Genomic DNA, 26,411 nt, shown 5'->3' with positions numbered 1-26,411 from the left:
TTTTTGCTCAATTCGTTTCTAAACAGTTTTTAAACATAATAAACTCATGAAATGTAAATTAAATAAACTGAATTAATTAGCATCATTGAAACGTTTTTATCAATCAATAATCAATTCAAATGTATTTTAAATCAAATGATCATGTTCATTGTTCATGTCAATTGGCCATCATGTTTCCTTTAACTTCAACTCAAGTCATCATAAACAACAACAAACAATAACAAGTGTCCATGAACTGGCATGCAACTGGCATGATCTGTCACAGATATACAGTTCTCTCACCGGCTGTCTCTCCAGCATTTATATGGCTGCACCGTTCTGCTCTGCTGTTTGTGTGTGTTGCTCCTGTTTGGATGCACACTGCTGTTTCTCATGGAGGTTTGTGTGTTTCCTGTGTTTGGCCAACGCCCTACTCTCAGGTGCAGTGAATGCACTGATACTGATTAGTGAGGCAATTGGGGAGTGAGTGAGTGAGTGACAATCAGCAGAGTGTCAGTGGCAATGATTGTCAGTCCAGATTTAACCCTTTGCATTCCACACTAACATCAACTAGCACAGAAAAGCTGTGTTGTAGTAACCAGCAGTTAGCTCAGTGTGATGAGTGGCAGTGCTAGTGATCCACAGGTCCAGGGTTCAAATCCTGGTCAAAACTGTGACACTTTGCTTTACACACTGATTTCCAGAAGGACAACTTTAAAGCAGCCCAGAAATTCACCATGTTTGTGTGCCTCAATGGCCCAGTGGATAAGTCAAATGATATCCGTAGTATACCTAGTAGAAGTGTGCCGGTTCGAACCCGACTCACTCCTAGTAGGCGGTGATGGTTCAAATCACTGACACCTAGAGTTGGAGTGGCCCAGTGGATAAATCAGATGATATCCATAGAATACCTAGTACAAGTAATAGTAGTTGCAATTTTTTTTTTTTTAATTAAAAATTAAAAATTCCGCAATTTCCACAATTTCGCAATTTTGCAAAATTCAAAATTCCGCAATTTCGAATTTTTTTAAAAAATTCAAAATTGCAGAAATTGCGGAATTTTGAATTTTGCAAAATTTCGCAAAATTCAAAATTGCGGAATTTTTAATTTTGCGAAATTGCGGAAATAGCGGAATTTTGAATTCCGCAATTACCATTTCCGCAATTCCGCAGTCCTTGGTCCCAACCGCTACTCATTGTAAATACAAAATAGCTACATATGTTATAATTATTTTTTTACAATAACGTTTTTTGTCAGAAAGGAAGCCATTGAGGGTTAAAATGGGTCTTAATGCTTCCAACTCGAGTAGAATTATTAATGTAACTGTAAAGTGTCACGACAAAAATAATATATGACGTGGAACTTTCTTAGAACACGGAAGTGACTGACGTCATGGCTTAAACAAAGATGGCTTTCAAAGATTCCTTTTGAATTGAGTCCCATTGTGTGCAGTTTGAATTTCATTTTCAGGCCAACATGTCCACAGTAAGATGGACCTAAATAGGTTTGAATGGGGTTTCTAGGTGTAAGTATACGTAGGACTAGTAGCATGCCAAAGTTTGTGCTATTGCCATTGAGAATGCATGTGCATTTAGAATAAACTCCACACAGAAATGCCCACCCTAACAGTTTGATCCAACTCCTATCACAAGATGTAATGATGTACCTTTTTGTAATAAGGACTGTGATGTCCACTAGATGGTGCTAGAAACATGCAGGATGTGTGGAACTGGCAATGTGACAAGCTGTGACATATTTTACATATGTATGACTTCTTAAATGCATTATATGAGACTTAGTCATCCAATTGATCCAAACACTATATTTCTGCAATATACGTAGACAGGATTCACTGCAAATGTCAACTACCTTTACAGTGCTAACACTGCTATAACTTTGAAGATTAATTATCTCAATAAAAAAAGACATTGGACATTCAAAAAGGTGTTTTTATTTTTTCCTTATTTCGCCTGCCCTTTCAAATACACTCTGTATAGTGTGGTCAGGCCTAAATCCACAAACCATCATAGTCACAGCTGTAACTATTGCATAAATACAAAGCAACATACAGGTGATGCTCAACTTTGTGTGTATGACTAGAATGAAATACACACAAAAAAAGAGGTTACAGTACTCAATTGCAAGAAAACCCAATGAAAACGTCATTCACAGCAAAAAAGAAAACGGATTGATAACTTGTGTCCCTCCCCCTAAACTTTGGTTTTACATGTGGTCTTTCACAAAGACCATGACCTAAAAGATAGTTTCACGTAAGGACAATAAACAGATATTACAGAGGAAGATAAGAGCCATGCTGGTACCATGAGGGTGAACTTGATGACACATACTAGAAGAATAATGGGAAGGGTTGGGGGCCAAGATAAAATGTGATTCTGATGTTAACGCCGACAAGGAAATGTCTCTCACTCACGCCGACTCGCCTTCTCCAAAGCAAGCACCAGATTTGAACATCCAAATTGAGGTACTGTTAAACAATATTATAATACAAACAGAACCAAGACTCACACACACCAGAAGTAAACCTTTCACCGATGGTCATGATCGCTTCTTTCCTCTCGTAGCGAGAATGTTCCTGTGCAACATAAAAACATCTTTGAGATTAAGAAAAAAAAGAAAGAAAAAAACACAAACCAAAACCTCTCTTTCTTTTTGTTTATATAATTATACAGAATCTCAAAGCTCATATTAGCTCCAATAAGATCCCAAACAATAAATATGTAGAATAAGTTTGGAGAAGAAAAATAAAAACACACAAACATATATACGGTATATGTTTTCAACTCAACCAGTCTGGGAAGAAAAAGGTAAACTCAAGTTCCACCATGGTCTGTAATGCTAAACATTTATACTTTGTCTTACGATGGTGTATAAATTAAGCATTGATGACTGTGGCTTTGACTTGAAAAGGGACGAACTGTCTTTTCAAGAGCTTCATATATGACCTTTATTCAAGCAGTTATATTTATATATAAATTCATTTTTTGTTGATTTTCTTTTTTATAAATGTGCAGTGCTTAGTATTAAGAATTTGTCATAATTATAATTACACAATCTCTCTGTTTGGGTCTCCTGACGCAAAATATATATTGGCTCTATCTCTGCCAAAAAATAAAAACAACAACAAGCCAACTCTTTTACGACTGGAAAAAGAAAACATCCAAAAGGACAACAATTTGGAAGTGTGCTTTTTGTCAGTGCCCATAATAAACTGATATAAACTTGATTTGAATTGATGCTGGTATATCTCATTATACAGATTTTTTTTCTTCCTTTCTTAAACAACCACATGCATTTACATTTATGGATAAAGATTATTCATGTATTTTTTACATCTGACAAAAAAAAGATAAAGATAATTAGCATTCGTAAACTAGGATCCTTTATTTTCCATCATCTCTAGGTCTCTCTCTCTCTCGCGCTCGCTCTCTATTTTTCTTTTTTTGCAGTAGTGGAGTCCTTTGTGTGTGTCAGTGTCAGGTTGTCAAGTGTCTGTGTTTTGTACATGTGTTTATAAGTGTATCTCGCATGTGTGCGCACGCTCCAACGGTGACATCTCCTGCGAGAAGTGCGATTGTGGTTGGGGGGGAGGGGAGGGGAGGGGAGGGGGGGGGGGGGGCTTGTGGTTCCCTGGCCTCTCCCAAAGGCTTTCACAGTTTGTCCGTATCAGGAAAGATGAAACAAAAAACATGAAAACAAATCAAACGAGCAAAGGGAGAGTCCTGCCCTGCCACACCCCCTAGCGAGGACTGGACCACACCCACACCGGGGGGGGGGGGGGGGGGGGGGTCCAGGTTTGTCACTCGTCATCATCCTCCTCTTCTTCCTCGCCATCGGAGAGGGAGGCGCAGGGGCGGATCTGGCGGTAGCCGTCCAGCCACTTCTCTACCATCTGTGTGACCAGAGGGTGGTTCCGGCGCCGCGAGCTCTTCTGGAGCGCCACCAGAACTCCGCCCTCTGTTACGCAGCAGTCCAACCACTCCCTCAGCAACTTCTCCTGCTGCTCCTCGTTACCCATCTGAAGGAGGGAGGTGGGTGAGGACGGGGACACAGATGGAGAGAGAAAATAATCAACAAACCTAGGCTACGAGGGAGCTTGTCATTACACCTGATTTATACCTAGTTGTTTGTGAATTGAGTTGAGCTCCAAAATAGCCAATTTACAAGCTCAGAATGCGTTGTGCTTGCAGAGCTTACATTTTCAGTGGCTGACACTGGCGCGCAGCTAAGTACAAATCAGGCGTTACACATCATTCTTCACGCACCTTCACCACTCATTTACTACCGAAGACGTCTTTGACATCCTATTTCCCAATGGTGCTCCCTCCCTGGGTTTTTTTTTTTTAATTGATTCAGAATAGCCTCTTATATCTACCGTATAGTAGCTTCACCGCTAGGCAATGCTCGTTTACGCTGTGGTCCGTCAATGAAATGTTTCCCCGCCGTCCACTACCATTATAAGTGCGATCTTTGGCCGTGTTGTTCTCGGAATTGAGGTGATTGAACAGAACGCCGATGTTGGGGGCAATACATAACACCCAGCCGGAGGGTGTCCTTACCTCCTGTGCTGACAGAAAGTGGATGTGGAGCAGCTTCCTCTCACTATCGACCAACGGCAGGAATGTGACGGTGACGTCGTCGTCTGTGTTGAGGTTGGCGCCTGCGCCGCGATTGTCAAAGCCATCATTCTCCATGGCCACCAGTGCTGAGAAGTGGCCCCGCGTGTAGCCGAGGGCTATGGGGCTCTTCCAGCAGAAACTCTGCTCCCACAGCAGGGGCAAGTACACACCTGGTGCACAGAGGAAAGACAGAGGGACGTAAGGAACAAGGTGTGGAAGATGTCAAGGGTGTGGGAAGAGGAAATGGTGGTGATGGGAGAAAGGATTGGTGGATGAAAAAGAGGGAGAAAGGAGAGAATGAACGAAAACATCAGAGCAACTCTCCTGTCTCTGAACAGTCTGCCATTGTGTTTATACTTTTTACAAGGTTCACCTGCCGGCCATTTTAAAAACGAAGGGCCCCTCCCATCCATAGGCGCATATATACAGTGTTTGTATCTCTCTCTCTCGTGTGTGTGTGTGTGTGTGTGTGTGTGATTTATTTGTGTAGTGTGCGTGCATCTTCCCCGTCAACCCCCCCGTCCATCCGTCTCTCACTCCAACCCCTGACAAACAGCAAATCATTCTTCCATTAGGCAGGCATTACCACTAGAGGCCGGTCCTTACAAAGAGCTTTCATCATCCCCCCACACAGCCTCATTCTGCAGTCAAATTGAAGCCAGACTGTTTTTTTACTACAGGGCATGGAGGTGGAACCTTTCCTCTGCTCATTGGATTGGCTGGTTCTAGACTGCTTGTGATGGTTTAAATATGCTCAGACGTGACTGCATGTGTGTCCTGGAAACATTCCCGCATTGTTATAAACATGAAAAGTACAGTTCTACATAAAACCCAGCAGCGTCTTTTCTTTCTTTTTTTAAGCTAAATTTACCTTTAAAGTATCGCTCATTTAATACTAAAAACACCCTTCAATGAAAGTCACTGGGCTGCGTTAAGATATGATTACTGCCAGATTGTTTCTAGTAAGGATGAGGGCTACAAAGTATGCCAGCTATGTCAGCTATGCAGACCCATGCGGGATTGTGCGGTTTCTCATAATTTATAGACGCACTGGAGTGAACGAGCTGCACAAAAATCCATACGGTCGATCAGATGCAAACCCCAGAGCAAAACCACAACCAGACCGGTATGAAATAAAAGTAAAAGATGCTCACCTTGAAAACGTGTGTATCCAAGTGTTTCGCCACGGAAACTTTTGTAATACTTCACTCCGTAGACGATGATTGGCCTACGAAGTATGTGTGCAAGAACAAAAATGTGGGTCTGTTCCAAGCTGGCCCCTGGCTACAAGGAGAGAAGAGATGACACAGGAAGGAAGAAGGAAGAGGCACATTTAGAAAACTCTCAACGCAGAAAAACTACAAGACAAATGGATTCCGTATGCGCAGAAGAACCCAAGGATTTTCTTAGAACCCAAATTCTTAATAAACATACTAACATAGTTTCATAACCCTACATAATGAAACAGCACAATGTTTAAAATTTGTGGTCTATATTAATCACCAGCACCTGTTGAAAACCTATAAGAGTTTGCTGAACTGCAGTGAGGCACTGATGGCCGACAGGATAGACTTTCAAGGGGGTTTGCTAGTTAGCTTGCATCAAGAGGAGCAATAATTCATACATTCATTGTTCAAGCGCATTTGCACATACTGCCGGGTGACAGTGGCTCTGGGTGCAGCCGCAGTGGCCGGTAGAGCAGCCGCATGGGAATCGCTATAAGGTCCATCAGTCCGATCCCCGGCTCACCCAGAGTTACTGTCGAAGTTACTGTCCTTGAGCAAGACCCCTAATTGCAACCGAATGTGCAGGTTAGTGCCTTGCATGGTTTCCTCTGCCCATCGGTGTATGAATGTCTGTGTGAATGTAATGAACAATCTATGTAAACTTAAAGTGCTTTGGATAAAAGCGCTATATAAATGCACCATTTGCCATTTATCCAAAGTGCTTCACACAATGTGCTTTCCAGTCACTCAGTCACACACAGACAGCAGAGACAACTATGTTAGAGCAGGGGTTCCCAACCTTTCCGTTACCAGTCAATGACTGGCTGCTATTTATATATTGTTATATCACTACATAATGTTATATCATTGACCTAAAGGGCATTATATCAACAAGGATAGGGGTGATTAATAGAGGTTTATGTCTGTATCAGAAATACCGGTAACTTTGCAGGTGGAAAACTTTAGTTACATTTTCCAAGTGACACATTACTTTACCTGGGTTACATCTTCTGTTAGTTGTATTTGAATGTTGACATGAAATAACACTGTTTATTCATTAGCACAAACATGACACAATAGGACAGCTTGTTGTCTAAGGCTAAAGTTACCAAGGATTCAACAGTAATGTCACCGTTATACACGGAAGTAGCACGGACTCGAAGCCATTTATAAACCACAGTGAAACTGGTATTGGTATATTCATGTAACAGTCACCTTCTCTCCGCTGGAAGGTTATAGACTCAAGGCCGGCAAACGGAATTCCACAGAACGGTGCCGGTGGTTTAGAACTAGAGGGCAGCACGGGTCCATAAAATGGGACCCGGTCCGAAACGGGACCAGTGATATCTGAACCCGAACCGTTACGGATCCGAGAAACATTCTAATTGGCCGCATGCGCCCGGAAACGGCCCCGAAAGGATTGGATCCGGTCCGAAACGAAGCCGAGAAGGATTTGACTGTTTGGACCCGGTCCGACCAAAACGGCACTGATCCGATCCGATATAGATCCGCACCCATAGTGTGTTCTCTGCAATATTATATGCTTCAACATGACTGCTCTCTATGAGCGACGTGCACCCCACCTCTCGAGACAGCGCAGCGAACTTGCATAGGCTAATATTAGTGCATTTTAGCGCACCGACATTCTTACCAGAGGTGTTGACAATCACAACAAAACTGTCCCACGCTCAAGGGGGCCACCATGATTGCATTAATATAGCCAGCGGGGGGGTGGGTGTGTGTGCGTGTGTGTGTGTGTGTGTGTGTGTGTGTGTGTGCGCGCGCAGTCGGGATCGGGGTGAGAGAGACAGAGACCAAGCGAAAGAGAGAGAGAGAGACGGCATGTTGAGGTGCATGACGAGACCCAGCCCTCGTTGACTCTGTTCAACAGACAATAAAACCTATTTTTAAAGTTGAAGGGTTTAATATATAAAGCTCGTATCCTCACGGGGAACTGCATTTCAGACGATCCGAAATTTGGAATGGATCCGACCCGGCCCGAGGGACAAGTCAATATTTTGGGCCCGAACCGGCTTTTCAGCTCTCGGGTATTCGGTTCCTGGTGGACCCGTGCTGCCCTCTATTTGGAACCCTGGGGTTCAAACAAAGTGCCTTGCTTAAGGACACTTCGACACAAAGCCAGGTCTGGATCAAACCTGGAACCTTCCGATTCCCAGATGACCGCTCTACCTGATCCACTGCAGCCCGTGCTTCACCAATTTTAGCTAAGATACGAACAAACCTAGTGTCTGGAGTGACACAGCAGCATTGTGTACGTACCTGACTTGCTAGTGAGAGGATGAACGCCCAGTCTTCTTGCCACTGCTCCTCTCTCAGCGAAAAGTGCAGGCCAAAACTTTGTGAATACCACGATTCCCACTCCTTCCAGCGTGTATAGAACCTGCAGAAAAGACAACAAGAAAAGTTAGTCAGTGAAACTGTTCGGCCTCCCTGAGCACAAGACTAGGTATTAGGTTGAATCATGACTAATACCCAGCAAAAACCTAAACAGTAATTTTCTTAGTGAACAACATCAATCTGTCAGCACTACTGTAGACTTGAGGCCTTTGTTATGTAATCTGCATCTGGGTGGTTGTATTGTCCTGATGCTTCATACTTAAAAATAAAACCAGCATAAATTCCCTGGGAATTACATCTTCTCAAACTGGCCAAATGCCCAGCCCATAGTCTAATTCTAGTAAGCCTGCAATTCCAACCTTAGATTTAAAACTCAACTGCCAGGACATTAGCCCCTATGTAACCGCAACTACAACGCAACTCCATCATGACTAGAGTGTGAGACTGGTGATATTCAAGTTTCTGAAATTTGAGATTAAAGGGGTTAGGGGTGACCAAAAGGTCCAAAAGGTCACAGGTTCAATTACTGATATTGGTCAATGTGTCACAGTGTCCTTGAGAGATGCTGAACCCCTATGTGCTCAGTCTGTGGAAGACACCTTTGTGACTGATGTTTTGTGAACAGAGAAAGCAAACTAATAATCATTTTCGTGTCAGTATGTGTGAATGTACTTGGCCAATAATCCATTTCTGATTGTCTGAGGAAGCACTACTGCATAATGTATGTCCTACACCTACAGTATGCGGTTACAGCTACAGTATATTCAATTACAGTGTATCTCATAAATACACAGTTTGTCTCTGGTCTCCCAGTGCGTTACTGGCCTAAACCCCCCAGGTCTCACCAGTGAGAACAGTCGTGCAGGCTGTCGTGGAGAGTCTTGCGGAGGACTGAGTCCTTGTCGTAGATTCCCCAGGTGGCCTGCAGCACAGAGTCCAGCAGGCAGTCCCCCGCGGTGCGGTTCCAAAGGGCGTAGAGCCGGCTATCTAACCTGGTTCCCAGCTCCAGGGACCAGTTGATTATGGGGGACTCCTCTTCAAGTTCTGAGAAACCACAGGGAGCAAAAGATTGAGTGTTCTCGTGGTGAGCGAGTTCACTGAAAGGTCTCTGCTTGGGTGATAACAACTAGGAGACGACAGAACACCTAAGATGAGAGAGACCCAAGGTGAACACACCACCAGATTTTTGTTGTTATTGTTGTGTGAGAGGTGGTGACATTTGAAAACATTGGTGTCAACTATTGTATTCATACCATACACTCAACAGTGGGTCAAAAACATGACGGCCATCTGTCTTTTTTTTTGTCCCTACTCTTGCCCATAAGTTGGACTGAATGTTGCACTGCTGCAAACATTGGCCTGGTTAAACAGATGGTCGTACTGAAAAGCACCTAGGAGAGAAAATGTGAGCTGGGTGGAAAAATACTGTGTGTGTGTGTGTGTGTGTGTGTGTGTGTGTGTGTGTTCACGCGCATGCGTGCGTGCGTGCGTGTAGGCTGGGAGGAAGTGCAATCATTCAGCAGGGGATTGGAGAAATCCCTCCAACTCAATTAGCCTGATTAGTACAGATGCCACAGTGCCATGCACGATAAGGACTGGCACAGCGAGAAGCAGACGGGCAGGGAGGGCACCGTGCTGGCCAAGGGAAATGTAATGTGTAATGTAACACTGCCCGCATCCGGGAGCATTCCCATTATAGTATATATGGAGGGAGCAGCATTAGTTTGCCAAACCACCCGACCACTGGATCCGGTTTCTCAGTCTTTGCAGTGACTGATTTGTATTGGAGAAAGCTATACAGAAGTCTATAGTAAACAGATTACATCAGTCAAAATAAAAATGTCACCTTTCTGAACATCTCGGTCCAGCACCTCATCAAACAGTTTCTCCTGAACTGTTGGGGGCAAGTCCTCGATGTCTGCAAACAAAGCACACATGGTATCAGTTCAGTCAGACACGTTCGTCAAGTTAACCCATTTTAGGCGGGAACACCTTTTTGTGTTAGCATTATGGTATGCTTTAGCTATTGAAAAATAGCAGATCTACAAGCTCATAGCGCGCCTACGAGCTTATACTGTAGGTCTGCTATTTTTGAAAAATCGAAGAACGACTGTCATAGAAACATAGCTTTTTCAGATAACTGTCAGGATGTAGAAGACATTTTTTGAATCTGGTCAGAATGGGTTAACCTATTTATTGCAATGATATTGCATTCAGTTTGGCGGTGTGACTCTGCTCCAGTGATGACCTGCGCAAGCAAGCATGGCAGAGAAACTGGGGGAAACACTAAAGCCCCTTGTTTGGAGAGGCTCAGAAAAAGGAGCTTCAGTTCAGGATCTAGGTGTCCAGCTGTAGAAAACATCCGTTTGTTTTTAAATTGACAAAACGTTGGGGTGAGTCTATTTGTAGATACCACGCACATGCCCCTACTCTACTCCAGCTAAAAGGACCTGGACCTGCTTCTGTCTTGGCAACTAAATCCATGTCAACTCCCTGTTTTCTTTTGTACTTTTCACCATGGTTGCTCGAGACCCTTGACAACAGTAGTTTATTCTTCAGCTAAAATAAACGAATGCATTGAGTGTGTGGAATTAAACAGAATGGTTTCTATAGTGGCCGGAAGCCACGGTCCGCATTGTCCCAGACGACTGCTGTGCTGAGCCACCAGCAATAGACTATAATAGCCATTCTTCAGTGAAATTCAACAGAAATAGAATTGTGCACATTCAAACCGTCCCTCACATTTTGTACAGAATTTGGGGGAGCACCACAAAAACAAAGCGATAACAAATAATGATTTTTGCTACAGGCGACAGACACACAACGTTGGTGGCTGCAGAACAATGCACAGTCAAAGAGCCAATGGTGGCCTCCTGGCTCAGGCAGTTGGAAACAGACAACTGTAGCATTATGCCTCTGGAACGTCCCAACAACAAGCAATTTCATAAACCAGAAGTAAACAAAACAAGCATTCTGCCACATACTTGGCAGGTCACCGGGGCTGGGTAGTCTACTACATTATTCAGCTGCATTGCAAACATAATAGGCCCTAAACTAAGTACTTTGGACATAAATGACAACTTCTGGAATGTATAAGACATTTTATCAATGAATACAAGACAAGTGATATCACCATGTGCTCCATCTGTCCAACACTGTAAACCTGTTGGGGTGGGATAAAAGCCTGCTTGTTTCAGCTGAGAATGGAAATCACATAAGCAAGTGATCACCTTTATTCATTGCATTAAAATGGTTTTCAGCAACCATAAAAGGTCTTCTCACTATCTCAGGACAGTTTCTCTATATTCTCTATTCAAAACCATTTTCTCTGGCCTACTTCAAAGAGGAGGTGAACTGAGGGAATTGAATGTACCAACAACAAAGCCCACCGCTATGGCAGCCTACCTACCTGCAGGTAGGGTGAAGGTGACCAGGTCTGTCAGGAAATAGCAGGTAAAGTCTCCTTTGCGCTGGTGCAAAGAGGCTGCCACTTCACGGCGGATTTGCTCCGTCAACTCAGGACACACCATGGCTGGGATGCACTTTGCTGCCTGTTGGGACACCTGGAGGGTGAGAGAGAGATGGGTGTCAAAGGACAGGCAACGAAAGTGAGGCTTATTCCCACAATGCATTGATTCAGTCATTCTTCTTTGCATGCATGCTAGCAGATATATGCTGTGGAGTTTAGGCTGGCGATGGCTAGTGATTTGAATTCCAGTGGCTATATGTAAACAAGGTGGCTAAGAGGAAATCCGTGGATCCTGCATATCTGCTCTCTCCACAAAAAAGTACAAAAAACTATGTCAGAGCTGACATTATTAAATGGTACAACTAAACTTCCCATTAGCTTCACCAATCCAAACTAGGCTGCATTACATTCGGGGAAAGGAAAATAATTGTTCATGCATGCCTACGGCATGTGTGCGTTTTAGCAGGCATGTTTGAACGGTTCATACCAGGACACACTCTAGCAGCACAATCCCTGGATAGGAGAGAGTGAGACGGTAATGGGAGCATCGGACTGAGAGAAGGTCAAGTTCCAGATAATCTGGGATCATAGCGGTAGGATCATAGCGCTGCTGGCAAATAGAGCTGCCATCACTCTTGCACACTGGTCCATGCATGCGGCATACACACACGCTCGCAGGTTTTGAGTTGGGTGGTAGGCTTGACACACCGCTTAACGGTTGTCCCCCAGTGGGGGAAATTAAAATTCCGCTTTTGTTGTCCCCCAGTGGGGGACAACCAGTTCCTTTCCCCTCCATTACAGCATTAAAAGCTCCTACAAAAGGGAGCACATTGACGATATTCACACGGTGGCCATTTTGATCTCAAGTCATACTCTGGGTGGAACCAGGAGACGTTTCTTGCCGTCATACCCTAATTCAACTGGTCAACTGGCCAAGGCAAGTAATGAAGGTTAAGTGAGGGTAAACCGTGGGTTTGTTGTTTGTGTGGTAAGCCATGACAGTCTGTGGGTCTACTTGAATCCACACCGTCGTCTGTAGAGCAGTGAAGGATTTTGGCATTTAGCAGACGCTCTCATACAGAGCGAATAACAGGATCAGAATAATGGCATGAACCCTAGTCAACCAACAGGGTAAATGGTCATAAATAGACAAAACAAGTGCTGAAAAGCAACTATGATAGCAGGTAAACAACTAAACATCAAATCTAACATCTTTAAAATAAAAAATAAAAATAACACGATTGCAGCTCAAAAGTAATAACCCTGTGTATAGTTTGGAACTGATTATTATTATTATATTATTTTAAATCACACTCCAGCCCTTCACTTGGAGACACATGCCTGTGTCCTAAAGCAGAGTCTCTGTGCAATGTTACGTAAGTGTGATCATAGTAGGAGGAATCACTCATCCGGAGATCTAGCCAAATCCAGACTGGTGGGTGAAAGGGCAAACTTAAAATCCGGGTGGGAAGTTACCATTAGTGTTCAAGTGTATTCGAGTTATGTACCTTTTATCAGGCCTGTTGTGAAATAGTGGCAGATTCTGTAGTAGTTGATAAGTTTACTACCCAACCAGCAGAAGAATTATATATTTTTAATGACAGTTGTAGCCCCTACGACCACAAATGTTCCAAGACACTAGCTAGCCTAGCCACAGAGTCTGCTGCGCAAAGGTGGTCCCCGCCCGGACCACTGGTTGAAAACCACTGTTCTAGTTAAATCGGCTGGTTCATCAACTGGCCGTGAGAAGACAAAGAAAAACATCTGACCTCGGTGAGCAAGACAGCCAGCATGTCCTGCCTCTGGAAGCGGATGGCGAGGTGCACCAGGGTGAAGCCGTCGTCGAATGCCGACGGCCGGTTCAGGAGGCGCACCTCGTCCGACGTCAACTGCCGCCCAATGTCGCCCGCCGATGATTTGTAGGCCTCCACGGCTGCCAGGTCACCCTCCACCACACCTAAGAGCCGAACAGAAATATAGTAATTATTCCTAGTTTCATCTCTAAACTAGAGGTTTTATGGACACTGAAGTGGGACATAATTGCTGCACTGTCATGACACAAAAGTAGGCCACTGTTGGGAAAACAGTTTAGACAAACATTTTTGCACTTTTTCATATTTATTAATACCTCTGTTTTTACCCGATTACCATTGCATTTTGTACGGTTTCCTGATGAGCCAAGTTCACCTCATCTCTGTCAACGGAGACTTGCACGGAAACTCCCCCCTAACTGGAAGAAACGTCAGGCAGACCCAGGCTCCAGGGTGGGCGGCCATCTGCCCTAGACCGTGTCCGTGCAAATTAGCCTATGCTATAATGCCTTGGTGAAGCCCAACACACTCAACACTGGTGGCCATTTGGATATGTTATTATGTTGCACTCATGGTTTTATGTTTACCAAGCTTAATCATAATGGGATATTGCATGTTATTCCTAGGCCTAGCAAAGGGGTTTTAATCGTCTGTAACGCAAGAGTAATTACTTATTTTTGTTACTTTTCTCAGAAGGTAAATCTTGTAATGTAACGGAATACCGTTGAATGGTAGTAATCCTGTAGCGTAACATGTTACTTCTTTTAAAGTAACGTTACCCAACACTGCGTTTAACTTATCTTCCCCAGAAGACATTGTCATCCAGGAGACTATGGGCTGTATTTTGCATGTCTTAAGTACCAGGTCTTATTCCCTAACTTGAGTAAACTAAAGACCTGGAGGCGTGGTCAATGCTCTTTGGCCACTCAGAATAGCCAAATGGCATTGATCACGCCTCCAGGTCTTTAGTTTACTCAAGTTAGGGAATAAGACCTGGTACTTAAGACACGCAAAATACAGCCTAGTGTGTCCCAGTGCCAAAGATGGGGCAAATTGAGATTTGAAACTAAAATCTCCACTGTGGCCTTACCCGCTTAAAGTCGGGGTCATATTTAATCTATAATGCATTCATTTAATGTTGTCTAATACAAGTGATATTTGACCCACAAGACTGAGTGTGCCGAGACTAAAGAAGTGTGGATTATTGATTGTAAGTAGGGTAAACAGAATAAATCCAATGTACACAACAACCGTATTGTAACCCCCATTGTAAGACAATGATTCAGAGGAACCAGATTATCCGTTTGAAATGAAGGACATCCGAGTAATTTGGCACATAATGATGAGTTATGCTTCCCGGTCTTGGAAATGAATTCAAAGGCAAAATTAATGAAACAATAAACAGTAATCCTCAACAGCTTTTGATCTTTGAACTGAGACAGGAAGCTTCATTGCAGGAAGCTAAGAATTTAGTTTTAGGTTTTTTTTTTGCATGGCTCTGCAGGAGTCTAGAGGTCTGTCCATCTGTGTAAACCCGCAAACTGCAGGGCCAATCAACACCAGAATTATTGTGCACACTGCCAGTAAGCCACAGAAGTAACTAACCTAACAAAATCAGTGGAATGCAATAGGGAAGCAGGCTGTGATCAGGCTGAAACCCAAATTTGGAGGCATAATATCACAGACATAATTGACATCTGACGACGTCACACAAGTCTGAGATTTACATTTGACAATGGCTCCATCACACCGTTCAGTTTAAGCGAGTGGATACTGAGAACCACATTATTTGAAATGATGAAAATCTATGATCATTTTGCTTTCAAATGAAAAGAAAACTCATGACTTAATTTAAGTATTTTAGGTGAATCAAGACTGTGGCACAAAACTGACCATCAAAGTAGAAACGTAAAACTAAACTTGTATGCACACACCTCACTGTTTTCCCTCAGGCCTCTCATCTGTGAATATAAAGTGTCACTTTGGCAGAAGAACACTGAAGCCTGTTGCCCAACTCCTCCCCTTGAACACAGACAGACCGAATAACCTTGGCTTATTGAACCATGACCCTGGGAACAGCCCGACACACCACAAGCATTCGGTACAGACCAGTTCACAACGGTGAGTTCCAAGTTACCAGGTTCTCAGTTTCAGTTCAGTTAATTTTCATTTATAGTGCAACATCTCTGCAACGTCTTTGTGCACTTCACAGGTTCTGACCACCTCTACCAAACATACTGTACATTAGCTGTCCTGCACGTATCGCTTCAACTTAATGCCTAATTGTGACCGAAGGTCACAGTTCACAATGGAACCGTGCATTTCCTGTCAGTCAGTCAGTGTGTCACTCAAAGTCCCCATACACGGGGAAGCCGTGAACAGGTCTCGTGTACATCATCAAGGATGATAGTAAATCAGGGATCATAGTAAATGCGACCTGCTATCGCAATTAAGCCCATATAGAGATAAATCCCTGATGTCATCAATATTAGTATATGGATACCTGTCCATTTAAACTCTAGACGGGCCACCTGCCCCAAAGTTATTTGTGCAGCCGCGCCCGGCAGCCGGCGCAAACTAGAGTTCTCAACAGGCTCGAAAATGAAGGCCCGGCCCTACCTGGGCCCTCATCAAACCCTGTACACTCAAGAGACTGCCCCCACTGACACCCTTAGATCTCCATATATGGAGCTGACCTGTTCTGACATTCCATTATGTTGATCTGACCTCATCAAACCCTGTACACTCAAGACACGCTCCATACGTATAATCGTATATGGCCAGTAACAGAAATAACAGATCTACAAGCTCACATGAATATGAGCGATACCGTGTTGTACGATACCGTGCACACCTAAGTATACATTTGAGAACCTCCTTGACAACGAATTGCTGCAACTCAAGGGGCTTATTCTCTAGTAAAATTTCAAATAAATCAATAAAATAAATCACCCTCGTTAAATTGAACCTGTTCGACTCGAGTGTTAACAGAACAACTTCTACCTTTAAAGTAAGTTTGCAGGAATTTCTCTTTGGATTACTACGGTAGTCTACTAGTGGCAAATGCATGTCTCTCGCGTGCGTTACACAATATTACTCATTGCTGCGCTTTTGTTCAAGAGGGTCAAGAGGACCACACACACAATGCTTAGCAACCCAAACTGAGAGAGGTGGGCACAGATAAAGAGAGAGAGAGTGTGTGTGTGTGTGTGTGTGTGTGTGTGTGTGTGTGTGTGTGTGTGTGTGTGTGTGTGTGTGTGTGTGTGTGTGTGTGTGTGTGAGTGTGTGAGAGAAGATGGTGAGAGGACAAAGTGTGCCATGTGGAGCTGGCTGCTCAGTGAGAGATGGAACAGGGTACAGACAGTAGGTTTATACAGCATAGTTGCTGCACAGCGTGACAGGGAGGGATCACACAAACTAAGCGCTCCATTAGTGTGGGCGTTCCGTTGGCCCTGCAGCCAGTACTGTACTCAATAAGGTGTTATGGGAATACAGAGAGACAAAAACCTGCAAGCACTCAGACACACACTGAAAGACACCAGCTAGAGTGAACGGATTTGGGCTAAATGCACTGCTGTTTTCCTGTAACAGTCTAGCAGCTCTTAACTCTTTGTTCAGTTCCTGAAGACACCCTGCATGCTTACTCTCGCAATAAGGTCTATATGACATTGCTAATCAAGCGCTGTCTTGTTTTAATTTAGGGACAAAAGTAAAGACAAAGTATTGGTTTGGGGTGAGAGGACAGGGTGCCCCGGCCGACGCTGGACAGTTCTCTGAAAAGACCCGTTCATGAGTGAGCTTTACAGTGGGTTGGGTCCAAGAGGAAAATAGCAAGAGGCACGACTTTACTTCCCGTATCTGCATGAAGGGGGCGGACACATTATTAGGAGACAGGAAGAATGTTGGAGTGAACATCATAGACTCTTGGTTAATGGGGGGCTGATTTGGGAAATGGAATCATGACATTTGCCATAATATATTGATCTCAATGCAATTAGGTTGTCAGTGTTGTTATTAGCCTGGATGGGGAGGGTGGTGGTGGGGAGGTCAGGGAGGAGCAAACTATGCCTACTTAGGAGACCATTTGTAGGATTTGTAGTCCATTGCGGTGATTGCGCCTCTACTGGCTCCAATGAAGTTCGACCATCTTTATAAATTAATAATCTTTGGTCCCCACATAGAACTACAAAAATACTAACACTACTAACAAAATCAACAGTGCTGCCACCACCAGGTTCCTTTCACGATGTGTTGTGTTTGTGTTACTAGTTAGCTTGTAGATACGTTCCTTTTCTAAACGGGACGGGGTCACACGGAGGTATAGGCTCAGGCTGATGCCTTGCAGACAGTGAATCATGTAAGTACGCAGATTATGGGCCCGGGCGGTTGGCGTGCCGTAGCCGTCTGGGCACCTTGGCTGGTAATCCAGTCTGGCAGTGTGCCACGACTGCCGACTCCCGATCCCGGCGGCCTTTACTGCGTGTCACTCTCCCCCCCCCCCCCCCCCCATCTCTCTCCCCATTTCCTCTCAGTCTACTGTATACCTATCCCACAAAGAATATCTACAAATAATTTAAAAAAAACGCAGTATGTAGCCTGTCATACATCATACAATCTGACCACCAGGTTGATCACATGATTTAATCATAATGATTATTATTGAGTCTCTTATGGCACTGCTGCAGAAAGAGGATAGTCAAATTGAATTTTAAGGCAAAACGCCAGATGCCAGAGGGTTAATATGGTGGTAGAAATATACAGGACTTACAGATGCCTGTGTAACTGTGGTGCTCTCAGCACAATGAAGAAAAAAATAAAAAGGCTGCACACTCATAGCCACGATGCTGGAAGATTATTAACAGAAAGCAACGTTTCGACCTTTAAGGTCTTCTTCAGGGAATGAAGAAGACCTTGCAGGTGTTCCGATGGGAAGCCATTGAATGTATGGTACAAAAAAAAACATTTTCACATTTGGGTTGAGCAGCTGCAGTGTGTAATAGATTGAATTTCAGTATTCAGATTGCTACTGTACATTCAACACAGTTTTAGTCCGATACATTTTCCAGGGTAGATCATCAAGCAGTCGATTTGAAACGTGTCACCTTTTTCAGCCCACCCGAGTTTGCAGGTCTGCCTTCAATCCACTCAAAAAGTATACAAATGTTGTTTGATTACATTTGAACATTGAAGAGTATGATATAGTAATATTAAGTAACACAGCAAATTGTCTTTTTAATCCATCAGCCACTTTGGTCGGCGAGCTATTTAAGTTATGTTTGTTTTCCTGTACCCTTCCATCCATCTTCCTTCCCCCCCCATTCAGAATAAATCCCCACTGGATAGAAGAGCCAGTAGAGGCTTTTAAGGCCCCCACCCCCCTTCTTTTTTTTAAACAGGAAACACAAATCACCGGGCATGGGAGCACTATGGAGGGTTGGGCGATGGACATGTGCTTTTACAGGGAGCCACGGCTTGGGAGAGGGGGATGGCAATGGTAACCATATAGAAACACCACATGTTTGGCCAGTGAGGGAGATGCAGCCTATACATCTCATCACTGGAGCTCCTGATTGTTTTGACACGGCTCCGCGTTGTGAGGCTTGGTGCTTCCTCAACCTCACAGCCCGTGTCTGCACGCCAATGGCACCCTGCATGACGGCAACCTGCGTGATCTGATGGAGAGTGAGACATCCGAGTGGGGAGCACTTCAGAGTAGAGGGAAGGCGCAATGCCAATGGACTAGTGTAGTGAGCCTCTAGTCTATACCGTTCCTGCCTCTCTCTCTCCTAATGCATGAAACCCTGAGGACATGCAAGCAGAAGCGCACAGAGCCACAGACGCTGCTTTTCTCCTGCTAAATGTTAATGAATGTTACTGGCCACGCACGGACACTCGGCCTGTGCATTTACAGTGATGTAAATAGGTTTTCAATCTAATGAGTCCCGGGATGCAGGGACGGTCTTTTAGATGAGTCGCAGGGACATTTTCCCACTTCAACCACGTTTAGGAGTCATATTTTGCCATTTTTACAAATTACAGTATTTAACTATTTCATTTTATATGGTTATATTCATGTAGTAAACAGAAGAAGAAATTATCAATATAACTAAAGCTAGCAAAATAAACTAAAATTAAAAAACAGTAGTACAGTAGTGCATCCCGTGGATGCAGAGGTCGTTGTTTGTCTGCACATATATTCTAATAGAAATACACTGTATATGACCAGACATCCCCGTTTGGCCAGGATTGACGAGAGAAATACAGCGAGCTTGCGGACACTTTTTTTGGTGTAATAGATAATTATATGTGGATAATATGTTGCTTTGCACAGACCGAGACCACGGTTTACAGGTTATAGCAGACTTACTCAATAATGTCTCTGGATAATTATTTTCGGGTGGCCAGAAAACTAGGTCACCGGAATTCTCTGGCTGACTCTTATCCAACAATACTATTTGCTTACTTCATTCATTCCGATTCATTCTGCAGTGGCACATACACCTAATGTAAACAAGCCCCCCCTTTGGTCTCTCCCACATCCCCAGGTGGCCGCCTGTGGCCTGCCCTAAACCCTAGTAATGAAACAGCCTTCCTCTAGTAAAAGATGAGAAATTGGTCCAATAAACCCACACTGGCACAAGCGAGTAGGCTCAGGCTGTTAAAGACTCAGGGTCCCATCAGTGAGCCAATGTGCCCCTGCTGAGCTTTAAAGGGTGGACTTGTGGTTTACCAAATTGAAGTTATAACTCCTCAACCGTCAGGTATGATCCGACGAGGCTCTTTGCTTAAAGGGGCAAGAGGAAAACAAGGCTAAGCTAGGCTAAAGGGTAATGGTAATGGCCTATGCTAAACCAAACCCTTAGTTAAGCATGATAAAGAGACAAAGCTGTGCATTGCATAGTCCAGAGCGTAGGGTGCGTTAGGTGACTTACTGTAGATGCAAAAGTGCATCAAAATGCTGATAATAATAATATTAGAAATACTAGAAAATATACTAGAAAAAGTGCCCTTTTGGGCACAGGTCTCCACCAGGAGGATAGGAGTGTGTGTGATGTTTGGCAAAATGTTTAGGAGTATATAAAACATGTTTTGTTTTTTTTTGGATTTGGATTTGGATGAAATCTGTGCGACTAACATAAACAATGTGTTTTGCAGAAATTGGCCTCATGGTGGCGCTATAACCAGCAGATGTGAAGGGATGCAGGGAAAATGTTTTTCCATGGCCTCTAGGGAGTGCGCATACATAAGTTGTCATGCAGTTATAGGTAAAACAGGAATTGGCCTGTTGTAGCGCCACCGTGAGGCTGATTTGGGGGGGAAATAGTGGCATGTCGTCCTCGGCCTAGTGGAAATGTGCGTGTATAATTTCATGGAAATTGTACACCGTGTCTTTTTGTGATTTGTGGCATTTTGTTCGAAACTGACCAATCATGTGAGCTTTGGAAGCCAATCTTAGCCAATCAGGATGGAAGATGGGAAATTGTGCAGATCTGTATTGATCACATGACTATGGAGATAGTGTATACCGAATTGTGTGATGTATGGATAAAATGTGTACGAGTTATCTACAGAAATGTGTTTTGCCTAAATCGGCCTCATGGTGGCGCTATAACAGGCCGTTGAGGAATATTTGGGGCAGAGGTTTGTCATTGGCATCCAGGGAGTGTGTGTGCACAGTTTGGCATGGATCGGGCCAACGGAGATTAGCTGATAACGGACGGACGGACGGAAGGACACACACACACGAACAGAGTGCAAAACATACTCTCTCCGCATGCCTTCGGCCTGGTGGAGACAATTATTAAGTGACGTCAGTTAAGCGTATAATATATAATGAGATATGCTCATGCATGCTGCAGGGCAGAAGGTCAGTGCTGATGTGCAGACTTGTTTATTTTTGACTTTTGCAAGTTGTGCAGCATCGCTGATGTTATTTTTAGTGCAGCAGGTCCCACAGCTACCAACTAGGCCTGTCACAACCGCTTCGGCCACCGATATGTGTTTACAAACGTGCATGTTTGACTGTGTGCGTGTCGAAGCAGGGGAAATCTCACTGACAACAAAGGACACTCGTGTCCGAATAGCTCAACTTAACTACAGTACTACTACAGTTAAACTGTGCCATCCTACGCTCAACTTATTTTATTCAAAACTTGGACTATATCAAAAAGACAACAGTGAAAGCAAACATTAAAAGTCCATAGACTTGGCTGCCACATGACATCATGTCCGAAAGCCAGACGTTAAGAAACCTAAGGAACAGTGGCACTAAACTACAAATGCAAAACTTTTTCTCAGGATCCACTCCCTTAAACTCAACAGTGTGATGGAGCCAGGCTCTAATATAATGATGCAGGACCATAAATTAAGCTCATGCAATCTTTCAAGTTAAGTTTCAACTGGTATCTGCTGGAACAGGGTTAGTCGACTTTACTTAAAGGGGCAAGAGCAAAACAAGGCTAGGCTAGGCTACTATCAATCTGTACTTTGTGTCAGAGTCTCAGAGAGCATTCTCTGACCTAACAAATCCTCTGCTTCAGCTCATGCAGGACGCGTGGTGAGCTTGTAGTAGATTCAGCCATTTTCACTGTCTGATGCCCAAGCGTAACTAAGTATATCGCAGGCTTAACTTAAGTATTATGAGCAACAACTCTCTGTCACTGCAACACTGATGTTATCGGTAAGGATTGATGGGAAGAAGTGGGGAGATGTCTGGTGTGCGCCGTTAGGTGTAGCATAGCAGAGTATCTGTCAAAAAGAAATGTAGCATGTGGGTGGTGGTAGCTGCCTGGGATGGCTGGTGTACTGAATAACCCCAGTGTGCTGTACAGTTCATGGAATGACAAGATGTGTGCGTTAAGGAATATGAAAAATTTAAGGGGGCTTCAATCTCTGGCAGCAGGTACCAGTACTCATCGATCTAGCCACCTGTCTAGAAAAATGGAGGAAGGGGTTTGGGTGTGTGTGGGGGGGGGGGGGGGGGGAAGAAAGAGAGAGAGAGAGTGTGGTCTGTGCAGACTCATAGGTTTTCACTGTCTGCGGAAGTATATTAAGGTCTCCATCAATATAAAAAGGAAGAAATCCAAAACAAATGGACCAGGCTGTTAAATTGCATTGCAGCCAATAACCCCGCAGATGCTTGAGCCTGAACAGAGCCTTAATATTTATTGACATAACTCACCGGCGCAGGCGTTGAGAAACAGCCAGTCCGTCCGCCTCATCCTGTTCTTGATCTGCTTTAGCTTTTTAAAGTCCACCTCCTGCTCCTCTCTGCTTCCGATGCCAGCCCCCGATGCCACCTCGATCCGCTGAAAGTCCATGTTCACCTCCGACTCCCGCTTGGAGGTCGGCGGTGACCTCCTCTGGCTTCCACTGCATCCCCCCACTCCCCCCACCACACCGACGCCCCCCGTGACGGCAACAACGCCCCTACGGTTGTCTCTGTCCTGCTCGTTAAGGATGGAGGGAGGCTGCTGATCAGGCTCCGACGCTAGTTTGATGGGCTCTGCCAGCAGGCTGTTTGGCCTGGGGAGGTCACACACTACGCACTTGCGTGCCTTGGGCCAGTTTTCATATGTACAGGCAGTGCAGGTCCAGTGCTGTGCGCGGGTGTTGAGCCTGTTTCGGTCATTATATTCCTCACAGGGGTCCGTGGGGGTCGTCGGGGGAGCAGGGCGGCACCCAGAGCCCGAGGTCTGGGGCGACTCGGTGGGGCTCCGGGGCTGCTGGGCGTGATGCCCCAGGTGGTGTTGCCCGTGGTGCTGCTGCCCCTGCTGCCTTTGGCACAGGCACTGGGTGCAGCGGATGGCACGGGGCCAGTTCAGGTAGGTGCACATGTGGCAGGACCACTTGCTAGTGGGCTCGGGGACGTCGGCGATGCGGACGCGGGGCCTCGCGCTGGAGTCCGGGCAAATGAGGAGACTGGAGCCCCCCTGGGGCGGGCTGTTGCTGTGGTTGCTGAGGCTCGCGGGGTCCCACTGGCGCCGGCTGCCGGCGTCCAGGCTGGGGCTGCAGCTCTTGAAGGGTTCCTCGGTGATGATGGCACCCCTAGTGGGCCTCTGTGCGCGGCACATGGTGCACTTGATGGCCGAGGGCCAGTTCTCATACGTGCAGTAGTCACAGGGCCACTTCACGCCCAGCTCAGTCATCCTCGTGACGCCACTAGGGGGGGGGGGGTGGGGGGGAGGGGGGGCTCGCCGATGCTCAGGTGGCGGTTCAACTCTCAACGACCCACACAGAAAACAGGACCCTAGGATGGGGAAACGAGACAGGTCATTTTACAAATAGTCTGCATGTTGACCCATTTTGACCTGAGATCAGATTCTAAAAATGTCTTCTACATCCTGACAGTTTTCTGAAAAAGCTAAGTTTCTATGTCAGTGGTTCTTCGATTTTTCAAAAATAGCAGACCTACAAGCTCGTAGCGGGCCACTCAGTTCCCAAAATGGGTGTTAAACAATAATCTTTGAATGAACGAACAGTGAGTCTTTTAAGTTTTCATTGGTTAACCTTTAAACAAATAATAAATAATGGCAGCTTTACCACCGCCACCTATTTAGCTCAAGATCTGGGTCAGTCTGTATCAAATGTGGTCTTGTTATGTTCAGTAAGGGAAAACACAGGCTGTCTAATGTGGCGCTCACATTCATGTAAAGCCTGACAGTTGGAACACTGGCATTAATCTGTGGCACAGTAAATCAAAGCCAGTGGGAAAGCGTGTGTGTCTTTCTTTCTAGGTACAGCTGGTGGAAGGTAAGGACGAAGATGCCGTTGTAGCTGCAACATGATACTGTGTGTCAATACCTAAACCGACACTGGCTTTAAACACATACAGAGCAAATGTGTCCTACAGTAAGCTGGGTAACAAGACACAAGGACAGATGAAACCAGATATACAACACTCATAACTCGTGACTAGTAAAGACCGGTGGAAGAAGTACTCACATTTGTTACTTTAAGTACTATCAATGAAATGTAGAAATGCTCTCTTACAAGTAAAAGTCTAGTAATTTAAATTTACTTCAGTAAAAGTATTGGAGTCAAAATATACTATAAAGTAAAAGGTACTCATTCTGCAGAATGTCCAGTTTCTGTTTTAAAATAGAACTAATTTGAAGGGGGAAAAAAAATATATACAAGTAACTAAAGTTTTTTTTTTTATGTAGAGGAGTAAAAGTGTAATATTTGCCTCTGTAATGTACTTGGTAACTTGGTAAAGACAGATGCACTGACACTGAACTCACCCCAAAGTACGATTTCAAATTCAAAACAAAAGTATTTTATATATACACAGCATTTGTTGAGGATACCATTATCATATTACTCAAACATGAAGTAATCTCAAAGCAAACAATCAGCTCGGTAGCTTAAATTAAATTGCAAACACTTTAGTAGCCTAACTGAAGTAAAATGCAGATTGCATTCATTGCAAACGCCAGCAGGCTTGGCAAGAAGAGAGAATGGCAAACCTGGCTGCTAGAAGAGAATAGAAATGACATTAAAGTTACCACTTAACATAATTATCCAGGAAATAGTTAATGAATAGCTCAGTAGCTCAACTTTTTAGAGGAGCAGGGTTACTGCACCACGCCTCTAAGGTTATCAATGTGCACTGTGAAAATCAACACATTGGTGAAAGACAACACTCCAGACTAGCACAAAAAAAACTGTCCACAACATAGACATTACCTATGTTTACATCACACTCCCTGCTTCTTCCCACTGAGGGGTGTAGTCATTATTTTAAGTAGCAGGCTGTTGCGTTTATTTACGTGTACATAACATTACCTTAAAGGCTCAATACGCACTTTTTACATTAGTATATAGCCTTAAAGACCTTGATTGGTAGATGTAAACTGTAATAGTTTCAACTTTCTTACCCAGTCATAAATCAACACATAGATCGGCTTGATTGACAAACACTGCCAACGTAAACAAAGACCCAAAACACACCAAATATCGTGTAGCTGTTGTCTGTTAAATCACCTTGAGAGAATAACATGTCTCCACTGCTCGTGTTTATATTTGGTGGTGGTGCGAACCGTGCGACACATTTGTTTACATTTGAATCAGTGATCGGGCCTTTGAAGCTCTGCAGGCCGTAATAAGATTAATAATATAATCGTGACAAACTAATACGCGTTTAATTACAGGTGCACGGATGATTAGACAACATTCCGTTCTATTGCCAAAGACAGCAAGAGTCTGGTAGCAGCTGGTGGCTACTAACGTTACTTTTTACTCGCTAATGTTAATCGGTTCAGGAGCTCTTCTCCAACTCTGCATGGATCAACCGCGGTGGTCAGACACACAAACACGGCCTTACCCTTGATTTCTCCCCCGTGTTTACGATCCTCGTTTCCAAGTACGACCAAAACAAACAAGTCTCCGAACTCCCCCCCAGTCCACAGTCCCACTCCGACCGTGAGTCCCGAAGTCCTGCTCTTATTTGGTCGACAGCCACATCTTTACGTCTGCAGAGGCTCCCTCCGTTCAGGACGACACGGCTTCGAGGTCCATCAAACGGAGTTACGACCCCCCTCCCCCCCACCCCGTCCCTCTGCCGTGTATTTTGTCGTTTTTAAATCATTTTTAATCCCCGTTTCCAAACGCCAGGCTGACCGTCTTTAATGGCGTCGCGGAGGGGAAGCTACGGGGGCAGACTGGTTAAAAAACAACAGTAGTGACTGTGGAGGTCCGTGGGCCTGTTACGGTCCGCACAGTCCAAATCCCATAGCCCGACACGATTGTCACACCGTGATTGGATAGTTGGTTGTCAAGCCTGTCAGGTAGCGTGTTTTGTTTTCCGACCATTCATCGTTAAATGTACGTGATAGACGATATTTTCCCACAGAGAATTGTCTGACGACGACGCTATTAAAGGCCAAATTAACTCCTGATTATTGACAATGTAGTTGTAGTAGACAACCA

The 26,411-nt window shown here is 44.4% G+C and overlaps 1 protein-coding gene across 1 annotated transcript; it reads right to left on the bottom strand.

Moving 5' to 3' along the window:
• Positions 1 to 1,908: 1,908 nt before the first annotated feature.
• On the bottom strand, positions 1,909 to 26,140 carry zranb1b (zinc finger, RAN-binding domain containing 1b). The gene is made up of 10 exons (XM_080782413.1): positions 25,807 to 26,140; positions 22,663 to 23,730; positions 13,440 to 13,627; positions 11,611 to 11,764; positions 10,048 to 10,119; positions 9,047 to 9,245; positions 8,124 to 8,244; positions 5,772 to 5,901; positions 4,558 to 4,787; positions 1,909 to 4,016 (listed from the first exon to the last, which is right to left on the bottom strand). The coding sequence occupies exons 2-10, from the start codon at positions 23,627 to 23,629 to the stop codon at positions 3,798 to 3,800; spliced, it is 2,280 nt and encodes a 759-aa protein (XP_080638539.1). The 5' UTR covers positions 23,630 to 23,730; positions 25,807 to 26,140; the 3' UTR covers positions 1,909 to 3,797.
• Between the last annotated feature and the right edge of the window lie 271 nt (positions 26,141 to 26,411).

The sequence above is a fragment of the Protomyctophum bolini genome (assembly GCF_963924005.1).
Source record: "Protomyctophum bolini genome assembly, chromosome: 14".
In the NCBI taxonomy this organism is placed as follows: domain Eukaryota; kingdom Metazoa; phylum Chordata; class Actinopteri; order Myctophiformes; family Myctophidae; genus Protomyctophum; species Protomyctophum bolini.
The sequence above is the reverse complement of the archived record's forward strand: the minus strand, read 5'-3'. Positions and strand labels throughout refer to the sequence as shown.

What these genes read in the sequence shown, in the direction of transcription:
- zranb1b (XM_080782413.1), bottom strand. Translation starts at nt 23,629, where the DNA reads ATGACTGAGCTGGGCGTGAAGTGGCCCTGTGACTACTGCACGTATGAG. An exon ending in TGGCTGTCTTGCTCACCGAG is followed by an intron (nt 11,765 to 13,439) that starts GTCAGATGTTTT and finishes CTCACCCTCCAG; the next exon opens with GTGTCCCAACAGGCAGCAAA. An exon ending in CTGCACGACTGTTCTCACTG is followed by an intron (nt 8,245 to 9,046) that starts GTGAGACCTGGG and finishes TCTTTTCTGCAG; the next exon opens with GTTCTATACACGCTGGAAGG.